General features: G+C 36.7%; 1 protein-coding gene across 3 annotated transcripts in view; it reads left to right on the top strand.

The window, feature by feature from the left end:
* Nucleotides 1-17,819, top strand: part of KCNH7 (potassium voltage-gated channel subfamily H member 7) — a 238,155-nt gene extending 220,336 nt beyond the window's left edge. For 2 of the 3 annotated variants that reach the window (XM_074910229.1, XM_074910228.1), the window contains 4 exons: nucleotides 7,129-7,392; nucleotides 12,380-12,548; nucleotides 15,781-15,973; nucleotides 17,330-17,819. In XM_074910229.1, the coding sequence (XP_074766330.1) occupies nucleotides 7,129-7,392; nucleotides 12,380-12,548; nucleotides 15,781-15,973; nucleotides 17,330-17,596 (893 nt within the window). In that variant the 3' untranslated portion in view covers nucleotides 17,597-17,819. The remainder of the gene's footprint in view (nucleotides 1-7,128; nucleotides 7,393-12,379; nucleotides 12,549-15,780; nucleotides 15,974-17,329) is intronic. The other variant, XM_074910230.1, reaches the window with a different exon arrangement.
* The last annotated feature ends 28 nt before the right edge of the window (nucleotides 17,820-17,847 follow it).

Raw genomic sequence — 17,847 nt, 5'->3', positions numbered from 1 at the left:
AAAATCTGGCACTGTTGCTAAATTAAATAATTAATATGTGATGACTTCAGTGTTCATTACATTGCTCATTTTATTTCTAAAATTTATAATCCTGTGGTCCTCAAATGTGAAGAAATATCTTCATCACTGAGTAGGCACTGTGTGCTTTACTACTTCCCCTAATTATAACTGAAAAGCTGCAAATGGAACCACAAAAATGTTTCCACTTTTAAGTAAATCCTAGTGCAACTAACCATCAGAATACTATGCAACTATTTAGATTAACAAAAGCAAATTAACTGTATGTGTAAAGCAGCCTTTATATTAATGCTCTCACTGTACTAAGCATTATTACTATATTATATGTGATATATAAATAGTTCTCCTGTTCAGATTCTTGCTACAAAAAGCACACTGCAGATTTTAAGAGTACAGCTTGTTTTCAGATCTTTAGGACCAACTAGTTCTCCTGACTGTACGAATTTCTATTTTTTCAGCTAGCTTTTCCGATATGTTTTGGAAAACATTTAGATCTGAACTTCTCAGGCTACTCAATAAACATTTTGCACAGCGTTCAAACTACTTTTTTTTTCATGCACACTAACTTTGTGATTTTTTGCATACAGTTTTCATGCATTAAAACCCATCCAAAATGTAGGTAATTTTTCTAGTACTAATAATTAGACATTCTGTTAACTTGAACAGTGCTATAATCATGAAATGATGTTTCACCACGGAGCAAGAAAAACCTCCAGAGATACTAATTTACGTTCTCTTATCACTTCAGGTTATTAGTTATAAGGTCTTTATGATTAAACTTTCCTTAGAAGTTTTTTGCTTTTTTCTGTACTGCTTTGTCCTCAGGGATGTATTGGTAATGTGCAAATGTTGGAGCAAGCTATGCTTTCAGTAGCCACTCAAAAATTTTTTTGAAGGCAGCACTTCTCAATTTCCCTGATCACCAATCATGACCTGAGATGATCATGATGGCAGTAGAAGACTGTCCTGACAACAGACAAATTTCTCTTCAGCTGAAAAATGGTAAATTACTTTGTCCAAGTTGTTCATTTTCTGGGATGGACTTTCAGATGATCTTTCCTGGGACATGTTCCCTGTCAGGACATGTGTTGAGGCTGGTTTTGATAAACACCTAGATGTCACAATATGTAGTGTCAGAATTCTGAGGCTGAGTGGAGGCCAAGTTGTTTCTGAGAGACAAGAGCACAAGCGCTAAAGCTCAGGATTTATAAATGTCTTATGTTTGTTTAAGCAAATTCACAGTATGTTATAGCACTTTCTGATACTTGAGAAGGGTTAAATATCTCTATAGATAAGGCCAAAATCAGTTTTCAGACAATTTTTCCGGTAGCAAAGGTGGAATAGCTATCACATCAAATGTTGCCCACAAAATGAAGTCCAGAATTTTATCTATTGCTTGTCATGCATTTGTAAAGATTGTGGGCATCATGTCCTTCTCCCATTGGAAAATAAATCCACTGAAGTTCTTCATACTGTTTCCCAGAAGACTGACTGTAAATCAGTACCATTTTTTCTCTGAAGATTTTAAATTCACTAAAATTAAGCAATAAAGAGTTAACAGAACATATGAATTAAAAATCCATTCTGAAGTCTGTCAGTGGAAGGTCCTGTATGAATGTAATTTTCAAGTAAAAATATTAATTGCAGATTGGGTTAAGAGACCCAGTCTGAAAGACCCAAGTCAAAGAAAGGAAGGCAACAGGAACAAGTGTCAGACATCTTGCCTGTGGATTTCATTGTTATAATAATATATTTTAAAGGAATACAAATTACTATAACTTTTTCTTTTATTCTTAAATATGTGAAAAATATGACAAAAAGGTACATCTTCACCATAGCAACAGTTATGTACTGAATGACCAGATGCTGGATTGCTTTTCATTTTCATGTTTACAAGCAGTTAGCTTCCTCCTTTTTGATATTCTTCCATTATCTGGTCTATCAGAAGGCACTCAGCTATTCCTAGCAATACACTCCATACCAGTCACATTCAACTAAGTATGAAGCAAACACTAAGGAAAAATAATTAGGAACATTTTAATTAGCAGTTTTAATAATCCTGAAGTCCCTGATTGGCATTCTATAGAGTAGTTTAGCCTGCATATAATGAGTAGAGTTCTCCGGAATCACCTCTCATTATATATTGGTCCTGCTCCACAGTTCCAGTAATTTTTGATATTACGTAATTATTAAGTATGGATTATATTGTTTTTATATCCCTAAATGAAAAACAGTAATTTCAGGAATTAGGATTACCATTTTCCTTGACTGATTTTATGCTGCTCATCAGTGTTCAAATTACACATCAACAGCTTTAGATTTTTTGACATCTTTGAAATTTTGCACTTTTTCAATCCTGTTTGTGGTGTTGTATTTTAACATACTATCTAAAATGGTTGGTCACTGACTTTTATTCCAAATATTTGCTGTTCATAGTGCATGGGTAGGCACATAAGTCATTTTTCTGCTCTCTGACAAGGTAACTGACATTTTTGAACATATAACATATAACAAACAGTTATGATGCACATGCACAAATACATACAAATACAATAGTCATGATCCCAAGCACAAATACAGGCTGGGCGAAGAGTGGATTGAAATCAGTCCTGAGGAAAAGGATGTGGAGGTAGTGGTGAATAGAAAACTGACTGTGAGCCAGCAATGTGTGCTCACAGCCCAGCCAACCGTATCCTGGTCTACGTTAAGAGAAGTGTGGCCAGCAGGTTGAGTGAGGGGATTCTCTCATCTACTCTGCTCTTGTGAGACCCCACCTGGAGCACTGTGTCCAGACCTGCTCAAGCGGGTCCAGAGGAGGCCACAAAGATGATCAGGGGGCTGGAGCACCTACCCTGTGAGGACAGGCTGAGAGAGTTGGGGCCGTTCAGCCTAAAGAGAAGGCTCCAGACAGACCTTATAGTGGCCTTCCAGCACTTGAAGGGGGCTACAGGAAAACTGGGGAGGGACTCTTTATCAGGGAGTGTAGTGATAGGATGAGAGGTAATGGTTTTAAACTCACAGAGGGTAGATTTATATGAGATATAAGGAAGAAATTCTTCACTGTGGGGGTGGTGAGGCCCTGGCACAGGTTGCCCAGAGAAGCTGTGGCTGCCCCCTCCCTGGCAGTGTTCAAGGCCAGGTTGGACGGGGCTTTGAGCAACCTGGGCTAGTGGAAGGTGTCCCTGGAACTAGTTGATATTTAAGGTTGCTTCCAACCCAAACCATTCTATGATTCTATGATGACTAGCAAATATTTTGTTCATACATAGGAAAGGCAGATTGACCACCACAGGAATATTTGTGAATATCACATAAGAAAGATCTAATAACAGTTGAACCAAAATACTTGCTGGGAACATGAAGATCTGCAGACCTTTTGAACAAGCAACCATTCCTCCTTCCAGGTCACAGTGTGCATTTCTCATTACCAAGGGACACACTTGGTGTAGTGTAAAATAATATGGTAGGGTTTTCCAAAGGAAAGGAAAGATGTCATGTCTGCTGAACAGATTTGTGGTTATGCAGATCATGTTAATGAGGAGGATTATCTGTTTTATGGTTTGGGATATAAATTGCTTTCTGCAGGGGTGAAGAAGTCTTCCACCTCATTTCCTGCACAAAATTGAATTTGTCTAGGCATATTATGGAACTTTTTATTGGATGGCTGAAAAAGGGAGTAAAAATTTACCACTTTCTGAAACACTAGGCTACATAGCTATTCTGATTAAATATGACAAATTCCAGTTAATGAAATTACAGCAGTATTAAACAATGATGCTGCACATGTAATATATTACTGACACTCTCACCAATATTGTTTGCAGCAGACTAATACATTAAGAGAAAATATGTCTAGATCATGCAGGCTACCATTGTCTGAATAATGCAAAATTTCAGTACTATGGGCTGACGATAGCACACAAAAGAAACTTGTTTGATCTCTGGTAACCACCCCACCAAGGTGGATTTTATGCCAGTACTTCTGTGAGTCTGTGACATAGCTATATATCATTGCCCTCATGACAACCCCGTTTCTTCCCTTCTCTTGCCAGTGCAAGTGCAAAAAGCAGGACACAAACCTTCTAATAATTACTATGAAGATTTTGGAATTTCCAGACAGCAAATGTCAGAGGACATTGCCTGTAAACTTGACAGAAATCAAAAACACATAACAGGCTAAAACAAGTCCCATAAAGGTATAAATGATGTTTGTACGTGTTTGGTAAAGCAGGAAGTTACAAAATAATCATCTTCAGCAAAACATATTTTCTAGCAATCAGAAGCAGAAAGTGAAACTCACCTTACTGGAAAAGGAAGGAGGAAGCACTAGGATGAGGGGTTTTTTAATAATTACATTTATTTTGGAAACAGAAGAGAAAGAAGAGAAACCTTTTGAAACCTGGAGTCTGTGTGATAGAAAGTGAACTCATCCATCCATATATACACAGATAGAAAACTCTTCTCTTCTGGAAAATTCATTCCAAACCAATGGCTGGATTTCATTACAAAAGGAGGGACAAACTGAAGAAATTCACTCTGAATAAAGCACTACCTAGATATTATTTCTAACATATTTCCACTGAGCTACGGAGGCACTGCTAAGCTGTTGAGCTAAGGTACAGAGCTTGCACCATCATCAGGTCAACAAATGCAGCTTCTATTTTAATTCCTACTCTAGGTGCAGGGTGTCACAGGATTATTCTCTAGACAGAAGACTCTTTAGCATTAAATAAGAATCTTTTAAAAGGAAAACAGCTTTAGACTCTCTGAATGTAGCCAGATGGTTAGCAGATAAAGCAATGACAGTAAATCCAAAGATGCATATTTTGAAATAGATCAGCCGATGAACAAATCTTCCTTGATCTCAATAGGCAGGACCCTACATTCAACAGATTTCCACTTTCCTTCTAATGCCAATGAGCACATTATAACTGGACAGCATTTCGAAAATAATGTGTTTGGTTTTCTGATATTGATGGAGGCTAAATGCAGGACTATCTATTGAATTACCCAGTTTTACAAAAGTGTAATTGTTAGCAGAATCTGGCCTCTTGTTGCTAGATATTTTAGTATACTGTGAATATGACAGATAAGACAGTCTGCTATACTTCAGCTGCTATACATTTTTTTTCATTAGAGTTTCAACGACCTCCTCTTAAAATTAGTCCACTGATTGATTTGTATTCCACAGGGTGCTCATTACAGCTACCGTTAGTGCACAAAATCCTATGAACATAAAAAATTACCCTTAAAAATGGCAATTTCAAGCTTTCATTAGAAGGTCTTTTTCATAGTTTGAAGTCAGTCAAGCAGTGAGTAATTAAGACAATTTACTGTAGCATGACCATATGTATTTCACCATATTCCCACAAGAAAAGCCATGGGAGACATCTACATTAGAATTTTCTTATGAAGCTTTCTTTTGGTTTTGTACCATTTTGAAGATGGGATTGCAGAGAACATTGTACCTGACTCTTCAGTCTGAGCATCCCCCAAGAGCTTTAGACACTGCCAGTCCATTTGCATATCAGATTATCACCAGTACTACTTATAGCTAGTGATCCTGCTTAACAGAAGCCAAATAAAGTCACTTCAGTCCAGGGTTGTGTTAATTGTCCTTGGAGATTCTAGAGGGTACAGTTACAGGAGGCCTGCTTTAGTATTGGTTTTATTCTGTTCACCATTACCTGGCCTCACTGCTCACAGATGTTTGGACTCCTGCAGAATGCTCTCTACAGATACTGCATTCTCTTTATGTGCAGATAAAGAGGATTAGATGAGGCCACAGTTTCATTTCTTTATAGCGACCAGAAAACAGAGAAGAAACCTAGGGAATATACTAAATGTTGTATTAACTACTGCTGTAGGCTGTAAAGACTACAGACATTCCAGAACTATGTTGATTAGTAATTAGCACAAAGCAGATGGGAAATCATGCTGTCTCCCCAGGAAGTTAATGCAAACTAGTTACAGTATTTATATGTTGTTGAGACTACCCTGCTAAAATGTGTTTTAAATAAATAGCAGAACAGGAATTATCTTGACATTTCAGTTAAAAATAGGTAAAACCAAATATTGAATTGTAAATTAGCTTCCAGTTTATGCTGAAAAGAGACCAGGAGTTCTCTATATTCATAAATTATTATTCTTGAGTTTAAATCCTATTTAATTTTTACAATGTGCTTTTAAAGGCTTCAAATCTAGTTTTATTTGCCACTTCTTAAGAGGACTGAATCTTCTGTTCCTCACTACAGACCTTGAATGCAATTAATGAAAGATTCATTCTCAACTTGGTTGGTACTCTGCTATCATAGATATCACAGCATGTTGTGTACCCTTCTTACTCAGAAGACTGGATGGTGAGAGAATTGCAATTAATTCTAACGTAACTAAGTAAGGAGCTACTCTGGAAAGTTTTGAGATGATCCTACAAAGACAGACAAGGAACTCCCTTCTCTGGTACTGATAGGGTTTCTCTCTACCATATCAATCCTAAATATAAGTTTGACAGTAATGAGTGTGGAGAAATACACTCTCTATTTAGGTAGGCCCAGACATTTTGAGTGGTTGATTAATACATTTGCCTTTTAAGGGAAAAGAATCAGCAAAGATGCTCTTATGTGGGCATAAGTTCCGTGAGTTGTTCCGATACTGAGTCTGACATCCATGGCTCTAACCTGTTAAGTCTGTGAGAAATGCTCAAGAATGTGAGAAATTGGAAGAGGGAATGAAATAATAAATTATTTTTTAAAAACTTTGAAACATAGAGCTTTCTCAAATCTCATCCTCACCTGGAAAAATCAGTGAGTAAACAGGTGAGCTATGTTGGATAAAACCTTTGCTGCTTTCATATAAGCAAATTTTTACATAATGAGTAATGGTTTAGGGACTACAGATCCTTACTACATATATGCAAATGTCTTTTAGAACTTCAAAAGAGATATAAATCTTCTCTGATACAGGAATCAAAAAGGGTTTAAAGTAATTTATACCAATAGACAGTGAACCTCCTAACTGATGTAATAATCATCTCCATCCTCAGACCACAATAAACTAGAACACAATTTCATGAACTCCATATTATTGTACACAATTATTTCTTTGTAACAGATTATTTAAAAGAGAATGATCAGAATGATCCTGAACCCTCAGGAGACACCACCAGATACTATCAATCTATTAAGAAACACTTTGAGGAGAAAAAAAGCGAGTCATCATCTTTTGTGTCCTCCATTGAAGATGAGCAAAAGCCCCTGTTCTCTGGGATAGCTGATTACCCATCTGTAACAGAGAAAACCACAGAGGTGGACTTTGAAGAAATGGTTCATGACACAGAAGAAACTCTTACTGACAAAAGAAGCAATTCTTGCAAAGGTAATCTAGTTGCTATTTTGTAAAGTCTGAGTAGACATCTTTTTAGTCTGATTACCAAAAATCATTTTCTGAATGGTTCTATTGATTCTTTACATAACATTTACTTTTGTGTTTCCTGTAAGTTTAACAAGAAAAAATATTTTAGATCAAAAATTATCATTTATGAAGAGGATTAATGTAGTTTTGATACACTGGCTGTGGCACTGGATTACAGAACTTCCAAAAGGCTATTCCAGGCTTTGTTAATAAATCATCTTGTAACTGAACTGCGTTAGGAAAGTCATTCAAACAAACTCTGTCAACCGGTACTGGACTGAGTGCCCATGGATGAAAACTGCACTCAAAGCAGTAAACAATCTCTCAAAGGATGTTTGATATGCCAGGGTTGGGTGACAGTGAAAAATCCTAGATAATGACAGCTAGATAAACCTGGTGATAGTTGCACATGCACACAAAAGATGTTTTCAGGTAACTAGTTTTATTTCAGGCACAATGAAAATTAAGTGAAAAGAATTTGTAATATCTTGAAAGAACATTATCCCATTTTGCTGCACACATTGGTTAAAAGGAGTGCCAACACATCGCACAGAATAAATCCTGACTTTCATAAGTGAAACACAAGAACAAAGATTTGAGCTTTTCTACATGACAAATAACAAACTATTAAGAAATCTCAGTTACTTTTACACAGAGTTAAATCACATAATTAAAATTACATCTAATATACCAAAATATTTTCTCAATGATGTGAAAGGAAATTAATGAAAAGCCCCATATTTTGTAAATTTTGTAAATATATAATTTAAAAATTGTTAAAAGTTTGTTTGTAATTGTTTTAGTTTGAAGGGAAGAATTACATATTTACTGTTTAATGATATTTTTCCCCAGCAGTTTGTTTCTATTAAGGCAATTTAACAATTTAACCATCATTCCATAAACTTCAGGCTTTTAAGCCATAGTTTTATGGAGTAATCAAGAAAAACAATGTATTTTTTTACATTTCAGAGGTATGAATATGTGAAGTCTGGTCTCGTCATGTTAGGGCTATATAAAACTGCACCACATAAACTTTTTGCATACATAGAGAAATTTGGAAGCTTACCTTTCCCCTGCCAATAGCCAGAAATGTGTCCTTGCAGCTATAGCAACGTTTTCCAAGGCAACCTATTGCAGATTTTATTTGAGCTAAATTTAGCATGTCTAAAGGTTACATATTTTGATTAAGACCACACTCTTTTTTCCACTTTGTAATCTAGCATTTCTGGTAATGTATGTGAAAGCTCATTACCTTTCTTGCAACTTTCATAAAAACTTCAGGGTCAATAAAAACAGATCAGCTTTGATTGTTATATGTTTTAAACTACATTCTTACTCCTGGTTTTAATTAGAGATTCATTATAACTCACCATAAAAATAATTATAAACATAATGAAATTTTGAAATAAACTCTGCTTATATGTATGTACATTCATGATCATATATTATGGTACCTTACAAATCTTGAATACAAATGCACTTGTATAAAGCTACTTCAATTCATTGCCACTGTGACTGATACATATTTAATTATATTTAGTTTTGTTTTAAGCTTTGGTCATTACAGTTGATGAATGGAAAGACTATTAATAATGTATTGTATAATGTGAGCAGAAACTGCACGAACTTCTCACATAATACTAAAATGCAACTCTTGGCATTAAAACATATGGCTCTCTTGAGAAGACATCACAATTTTTCTGGAGCTGGTAATCTATATATTGTGGAAAAAAGCTATTTTCTATTTTAATTTGGTCGGGTTTTGGTCTTTAAGATTGATTCTTGAATTGTTCAAGTGAATCAAGTTATACATTTATTTGATTTGGCTCTCAGTCTAGGATTCTTCAAGCCCTGGAAGACCATAGTTGGCTACAAAGTTGTAACTTATGGGCTTTTCTGGGGATACTTATGTATGTGGAAGTACCTGAAAAGATGCTTAGAACAGTGCAATACCATATCTTATAGTGTATTAACTTGCTTATAGTGTATGAACTTATTTTATAATTTGAGTGCCTAGTTATCTGCTTTGTCAGAAATTACGTGTTTATTGTAATAGTCTACAAATATGTATTTCTATATGGGACAAAAACCAGCTATGATTTCCCTGGCATTTAAAAATATGTGATTTTATTGAATTATTTATTGTGTAAAATAACCAGCAACTTGTTTTTTACAGGACATTAATAAGCAGTTAAATGTATGTCCTATACTTTGAGTTTCTGTTCCTGAAACTCACTGCTTAAAAGTAAATCCACTGGATTTACAACATCCATTGCACCCACACCCATAGTTTAAAATTTTACCCCTGAATTTGTTATAGTCTTCTCCCTTCACTTTGCTGAGAGCCTTCCAGCTTCCTTGGACACTGCCATGTGCGCCTGCTAAAACCAAATTACATCCTTCTCTGACACTGTTTGCCTCTTTCCTTCTGTTGGCTTAAGTGGCTAGGAAGCTGAATGGGTTTCTGTGTAGCCAAGATGAAACCTCTTTCCCCTTCCTTCTGCTCAGTGCATAAAATCAGTTATAGGTCATGTCACATGAAATTCAAACACTCTCTACAGCTCCAGGAAACCTTCTACCACCTGCTACCAAAGATCAGATAATGCAGTAAGCACCTTTGATATAAAAGAGAAGCAAGTTTCCTTCTCTACTTGAAGTCATGTAGTGAGAGCTCCCCTTCCTGGCTAAATCTGCTTGAAATACTAAATCTGAGTAGGCTCCCCCCCCCCCCCCCCCCCATTTCTTTACTTAGAGCAACACTGTTCAAAGATGTGTTTGAAAAGGATTAGCTAATAGCATTTGGACAAACCTCTCACATGTCACCCACACTGTGGGTTTTTTCTCTTTTCTTTGAAACATGGCTCTGGCTGCTATGGTTGCTTAGAAAAATTTCACAAGTGTGAAATGAATGTAACCTATGCTGAGTTATCAGCATGCAGTGCCAAGAAAAGTGTTAGGAGAAGCTCTGAGCAAACCATTCAAGGACTGCTGGGGGATGTGGGATTCAAATCCAACTGCTCATACAACAGAGGCTGACACCTTATAAGCAGTCAAGAATTTTGTCCAGCTGTATGTTGAAGCAGCAGCCTGAGCGCAGTAAGAACTTTCAACGCATTCTGTAACTTCAAGTAGTTAAATAATTACAAATATAACCCTAATGGCAGTTGTACTGAACAGGTGTTAAAGTTTTAGCAGCCTTTTTTATCACAGCAGAGGAGAATCTGGGTGGTACTGAGCAATTTTTGACTGCGTGACAACAGATTCACTCAAAGTAACAAAGGCTTGAGGCGGGGAGAGGAGTAGATGTAGAAAAAGCACTGTTCATCCTAAATATGTCACCCACAGCCTCTGCAAAGCTCACAGCAAGATCTTCATTCTGTATCAGATAAGAGTTTGTGCAACTAATATATCCCATGATAAATTATTTGTAACTTTTCACTAACTTGGTCAACAGGAGAAACGGCCTAGAGCCAGGATAATTAGTAAATGCACAGAGGCGTAAATTAAACAGTTTGAAAGAGGAAGGATAAATAGCTCAAACCAGAAATCCAACCAAAAGGAAGGAGCGTCCCTAAGTTCTGTTTGGGTAGTAAGGTGCAGTGTTTTGTCACAGAGATCCAAGTACTGGGAGGGACAAGAGGGATGGAATTTGAGCACAGAAGATACAGGGTGAGGCCTGGAGTAGTCATCATCACGTTTTTTTTACAAAGAGCTGGAGATAAACAAATAAATATGACTCATAAAGTGTGTGGTTTTATATACTTTATATATTGTATATAATAAATGTAAGAATTATAAAGGAAACTAAATTCAGCAAGCTAGCTGAAACTCTGAAATAAGATCTTAATTATGCAATTGGGCTTTTTTTAGCTTGAAATAAATTTATTTTCTCTATCTTAATCCAAAATTTTACCTGTAGTTTAAACAGGGAAAAAGAAAAAAAATACTATTTACCATGAAGCTTTATTTAATATTAAAGTGATCTCTGATTGACCCAGTAATGATGAATATTTCATTCTTTTAGGATTCACAAATTATTAAACAAAAAGAACGGGCACCTTTCACCCCATAGTACTGTAAGAGTCTCTGAGACATACTTTACACTATGATATAAAGGTTGGGTTGAAGACTAGTGATGCTAAAAGCTACATCAATGAAAATCAATTTCTTTTTTGAAAATAATAACAAGTATTCCTTTGCAAGCAGTATGAGCTGCATTATATGGCCTCTGTCTCAGAGAAAACATATTATACTTCACCAACCTTGTTAAGACGAGCAGTGTTACAATTATTGGTAAGAAAGGCAGCTAGCTGAGACCTGGAGACTTTCTCTAGAGGGGTCATTCCAACACACTGTAATGCATGCCCAGTGCTGTAAGTGCAATGCAGCAAGGCCTCCTTTCACACCAAAAAGCTAAACAGTAAATACAATTCAACAGCACATTCAAGAGCAAGAGAAGAGGGTTTAAGCAGATCTCTGAAACACATTCAAGTACATCCCTTAATGCACCTAGGTTAGAACAAGTATTTCTTATTTCAATGAACAATGAATTGCTAAAAACCAAAACAAAACAAAAACAAACCAACCAACCTTGAAAAAATTGGGGCTTCATTGGTAAAATAATAGAAAGAAAACTAAAGAAATAGGAGCCATTCAGTGTCAGAACTCTGATGATACTGACTAGACAAAGTTGCTTGTTTCTCACAGCTTCAAAATGTTAGCATGTTGCTATTGTTAGGTTAGAGTTTTATGATTTATGGATGTGACCACTTTTCTCTCTCCTTAAATAGTAGTAAGGAACAAAGAGAGTTGTTCAGTCAGTGTGCCAGCATGCCAATTTGACTTTCAAGGTTTTGAGAAACACTAGTAAGTGGGATGCTTGAGGGGTGCCAGCCCCTCTCTAACAGCATGTATATGAAACTATACTTTTATATGGTTTGTTCTTCATCAGATATCACTGATAAAAGAGACTGGGAGCAGGAGAACATCCAGGAGTACCAGGACTCCCCAACTCAGTCAGCATTACCCCATGTTACATGGGGCATCTGTGAAACTGAAAGTGACTTTATATATGGGGAAGTGGAGAATCGATTAGATTTACTTCAAGAACAACTCAACAGGTAAAAACAGAGATATGACCAAAAGAAAGATATGAGTGAAAGAGTACATAATACAACTGATATTAATGATGCTACAGGAGGAATGAACTTGCGCAGGAAGTTTCCAAAGCATTCAGATCTTCAGAAGCTGAAAAGTACAAAAATATGCCTGATGGGAATATCACTTTGTTGTCTACGTGTATTCTGAGGAGCCTAAATATCACCTAAATTCAGTCTTCCAGATTCTTGGAAAAACCTATTCTGGGAATGCTAGGTACAAAATTTTTAATTCATTCCAGAATATTCATGTCACTTACATCTAGGTACCCACATTAGCTGCTCTGAATTGCCTTGCAGAAGAGCCTTTTGCCCCGATTGATTGGTTAGGGGACCAACTTTTTAATGAAGAAGCTGTAGTGGAACACCTAAACTTGTTAAATTTAAATTTTGTCTCACCCAGAATGCTGTTCCTTTAACAGTGATTCCTAGATATTTACATGTCCACAAAATGACAATTTTCAGTATCTTTAATATCTGAAGAACTTTCCTGCCTTGTTTAAAAAAGACAAATTCCCTTTTTGATATATTAACTTATTTTGCAACTGTCTCTATAATAAGTAAGACATGGGAGTATACAAAGGCAAAATACTTATACCTGTTACAACAGAAAACAGATGCTTTCTTTGTCAGAATCCATTATTACCTCTTCCTTCTCTCTTTTGCTCTCTGATAGGTTACTCTTTGCTGGCAGCTAAGCAGCATAGCTTATAGCATCTTAAAAATATGGTTACAGAATTCTGATCCATCCTACACTTTAATTTACCATGTAATTTTAAATTGCCCTATGCTCAGCTCTGTGGCTTTTTTATTATTTTCACTCTGCAATTCCATTACTTTCAATATTTTTCCATGACAAACACTATGACACGCACTCAGCCCTAATTATACTTTCGTAGCTCATTGTTGGCATTGTGTTGTATATTTTAGCAATCAGTTTAAAGCCAGGTTAACTGCATATTGTTTCCTTCATCTGCCATAAGCCAATCAAACCATAGTATTTTTCATTTCTTAATACTATATAGTACATTAAAAAGACATTTTTAACATGTAAGCCTAAATTGCTGTAATTTCTAATGGCAGTAAAGTTGAGTAATCTAAGCAACTGTAAATGTCACATAACTAAACAGCTTCATATTCCCATCAACAGTGTGTAATCTTTCAGTTACATTTTTTCCTGAAATCTTAAGCTCTTGAAACCGAAGTTATATTTCCAATTTACCCATAGTTTTATCAAATTCTTATGCAAGTTCTCATTATTTTGAGTGAGAAAATATCATTGTTGCTGACAAACTAAGATTTAAATTATTATGGATTTTATGAAATCATTTTATTCTTTAATTCTTCTCATGTTTTTAAAGCTTTTCATGCTTTCAGGATTTTGGGCCTTGCTGGGTCTTCTATGAATGTAAAGGACAATATTCTGTACTGCTTATGTCAGATCTGACTTGCTGGATTAAAAAGCTGGGTCACTTCTTTCTGACCTTTTCCATCACAAGTTAGAGGCTTGCATAACATTCAAATTATTAAATGGATATAGAAGGCTGGAAAGCCACTGTACAAGGAATATGTCCCTAGAGCTCTGCTTCTCCTGTTTAAGCAATGGGAATTTCATAGAGTCAGTGTTCCAAGCATCTAAGGTTGTCCTGTTTGTTCATCTTTGGGTGGCATGACATGGACTTGTTCTAAATTTTGGAGAAAGGAGGGAGAAGTTATATATGCAATGAGGATAAATAAAGACAATCAGAGGTACTCTTTGATTTGAAGTACCGGGAAACTCCCATCAACTGCTAACAAAGTAAGAAGGGAGCAATTTTAGTGTTAATTCAAAGCCAAAGCCAATCGTTGATGCAAGTCCTCCAATGCTAAACCCCTTTTATTCACTGAGATGTTAAGGCCCATGTTTAGCAGATGGAAGGTCTCTGGATGGTGACATGCTGCTGCAGTATTTTCCCCTGTGGCACCCACATCATGCTTGTGTGAGATCATGACATTTGCAAATAGCAAAGAACTCAAGGAAGCTGAACAAGAGAGCGAGTAGTGCATGACTGACTGTAACCTCCAGGTTTGGGCCTTTCCTTATGAGAGCTGATGCCGCAAAACCAACTTCTCCCAATAAAGGAAGAAACTACATGCTAAATACCCTTTGGGCATGTCTTTTAGATTAATTTAGTAGGTGATTTTATAAATAAATGACACAGGCAACGGACAACTCCAACGTGATAAAAAATAATACCAAACAGTGAAGCACCTGGTGAAAGCAAAAAACTGTCAGCGCAGGATCAGTTTTGCTGCTGTAGGGAGCCCAAGTAGTAACATTCACAATATCAAAGGCTGCTGGCAAAGATTTGTTTACTCTGTCAGGAGATGAGTTGCAATACAGAAGGCTGTATATCTGTGTTACAGTCTGTCATAGCATGTTCTGTAGCCTTCCAGCAGCTGGGGAGGCACAATAGGCATTACCTATTGCTGAGTTTGTCACGGATCTTGGCGAGACCATTTGAAAATCATTTCAGTGCTATGGAATTCTAAGTATGAACGTAAGTACTGCAAGTGTTTCAGAAGTCATGTACAAATTTATAAAGAGGGGGGAAAAAAAGCAATTTTCACAATCAAACTGCTGACATTAATTCTGAGGCCTGGGTTAAGTCTGAATAAATTTTCACAGTAGGAAGACTTGGGCTGTTGGGTTTTTTAATGATCTTGAAAGGATCTTTCTTTTTCTAACGGTGGAAAAACACAAATGTGGTTTCCTGCTTATCTCAGTGCATTGTATTAGCATTGAGAATGTCAGAATTGTCAGACACATCAGAAATAGTCTCTCATTCTCAGCCACCACAAATCCATTTAGTTACAATGAAGACAGTACCCAGCTAATTTCAACCAAAGACCTGGTACCTCGTGTTACTTTTCGTTGCAAACATAAGAGACAGTATTGAACGCCTTAATGTAGCAAAAAAGATCAGAGCCAAGCACGCAGATACGTTCTGCAAAGGAAAGGGACTGCCAGCAAGCTTTGGAAGGGCTCAGTACTCCCTCTTCTGTTCTTTCCTGTTTAAGACATGGCCATGTCACAACAAGCAATAGGTTGCTTTACTAATAAACTGCAGGTCCCTCTTGAATACATCTCTAATCAGTATGTTAAAACACACCTATTCCTAACCATGAGTGAACTGATTTTGTGTTACTTCTCTAGACTTGAATCCCAAATGACTGCTGATATCCAAACCATCCTGCAGCTTCTGCAAAGGCAGTCAACTCTCATTCCACCTGCCTACAGTATGGTGACAGCAGGTGCAGAGTATCAACAGCCAGCAATCCAGGTGATACAAAAGCTTCAGCCTGCAGCATCAATTAAAACAGAAAGAAGTTTCAGTCCTTCATCTCAGGTATGTACCTCTCAAAATCAAAAGAGGTTTGCTAATCTTTTTAGCTTATGATGGAAGAAATGCATACCAATCTAGGTGCTTATTCACCATTTTAAGGAATATGAAATTATTATTTTGACCTAGCACCTCCACAGTGGACTTAGATACGACAGTTTCAGAGACCACATTTTCTATGAGCATTGTAGAGGTCCATACAATGATCTCATAATCAGACTGATTTACTTAAATACCATGCTCTACACACAAGTTAGAAGAAATGACAAATACTAGACATGGCTGTAAACCACAAACACTTTCCGGCATCTGACCTGCCTGTGTGGGTGCATCTGCCATAGGTCCCATTCATAAAGTCCTGAGAAGCACCGTGACTGTTTTCCTCAAGGTACAGGTCAGACAACTCCAGCTGATGCAGCACGATGGTTATACCCATGGGATGGGCTAAAACCATTCTTTATGTCCAGTCCCTTGCTACTGGTGGAAATATGAACATACAGAGCTGTGACATATCTGCATTTCCCAATACATATTTGCCAGTCCAGTTCTGTTCAGGCAAAATTTGATGATTTTTCCAAATGTGGGATTTCTGGAGTTTAATAGCTTGGACATACTATTTCCAAAGTGGCTGCTGCATGTCTAGGAATCCCAAATCAGTCATGCAGCATACCATTAGTAAATCTAGCATGCTTGGCTGTGTCAGATTCCTCATGCATATGCTGGAACACATATGGGCATAGTAAGTCCAACACACCCAGAAAGCATCGGTTTAGACGCATAAAGATTATCAGGGCAGCGAATGCACAGCAGTAGTTTTCAGAAGTGTAAAACCACTGTGCATATACCTGCACAAAACATATACACATATCTTTGTCTGAACAGAAATATGGCCACCCTCTGAAAATATCAGCAGGTGCACTGCACGCTTCACACAAATTTTGAGTTTAAAAGAACTGACTGCTGAGACCAGATTCCAAATGGTTATAATGTTCAGAATGATGCAATTCCAGAGTTATGATCTGAAACAAAACTGCAAATTGAAGAATGTTGAAATCCATACTCTTAAATTGGGTCTCAAGAATATTCAGTCCTTCAGAAAGGGCTGTTCATATGTGTATCTTGATGTCGTATGAGCACATCTGAGGAGGGGACAAGATATCCAGGCTTTTACAATTAATCAACAGAATTGCATTCAATTATATTAAATCAAATGTGGTACCATGTAAAAATATTTCAGTACACTGCTTAATTTTCAAACATGGTTTTCCAGCAACCATCTGAATGTGCTAAGTTTGAGCAGAACAAGACCATGGAAATGACTGATTTAATTATTGCCATCTTGTTTCTTCTCCTCCCTTCCAGTGTCCTGAATTTCTAGACCTTGAAAAATCAAAACTTAAATCCAAAGAATCTCTCTCAAGTGGAGTGCATCTTAACACAGCCTCAGAAGACAACCTGGCTTCTTTTTTAGATCAAGAACATGACCAGTCTGTAGAGTGTCCCCCACAGCATTGTAAAACTTCTCTCCAGCCAGTTAGGCACCCTTCCTTGCCAGAATCTTCACTAAGCACTGTAGGAATCTTGAGTCTTCATAGGCATGTTTCTGATCCTGGTCTTCCTGGGAAATAATACTTTTATACTATTACTTCACATAAAAATGTAAGTGCTTTTAATGGCCGTTTTTCCTTTTTTATGTATTTAAATTCTCTATACTTGACTCAGGGGCTACAAGGAATATACCATTATATGCAAAAGTACTGTATATTTTCCTAAATCTGAAGCTTGTAAGGTAAAGTTGAGCAGTTCTGATGTAAATATATATATATATATATATATACACACACTAACTGTATGTTCCAAATATAAAACTGCCAGCATTC

Source organism: Athene noctua, chromosome 7, assembly GCF_965140245.1.
Source record: "Athene noctua chromosome 7, bAthNoc1.hap1.1, whole genome shotgun sequence".
In the NCBI taxonomy this organism is placed as follows: domain Eukaryota; kingdom Metazoa; phylum Chordata; class Aves; order Strigiformes; family Strigidae; genus Athene; species Athene noctua.
This window is presented reverse-complemented; position numbering and strand designations above follow the sequence as displayed.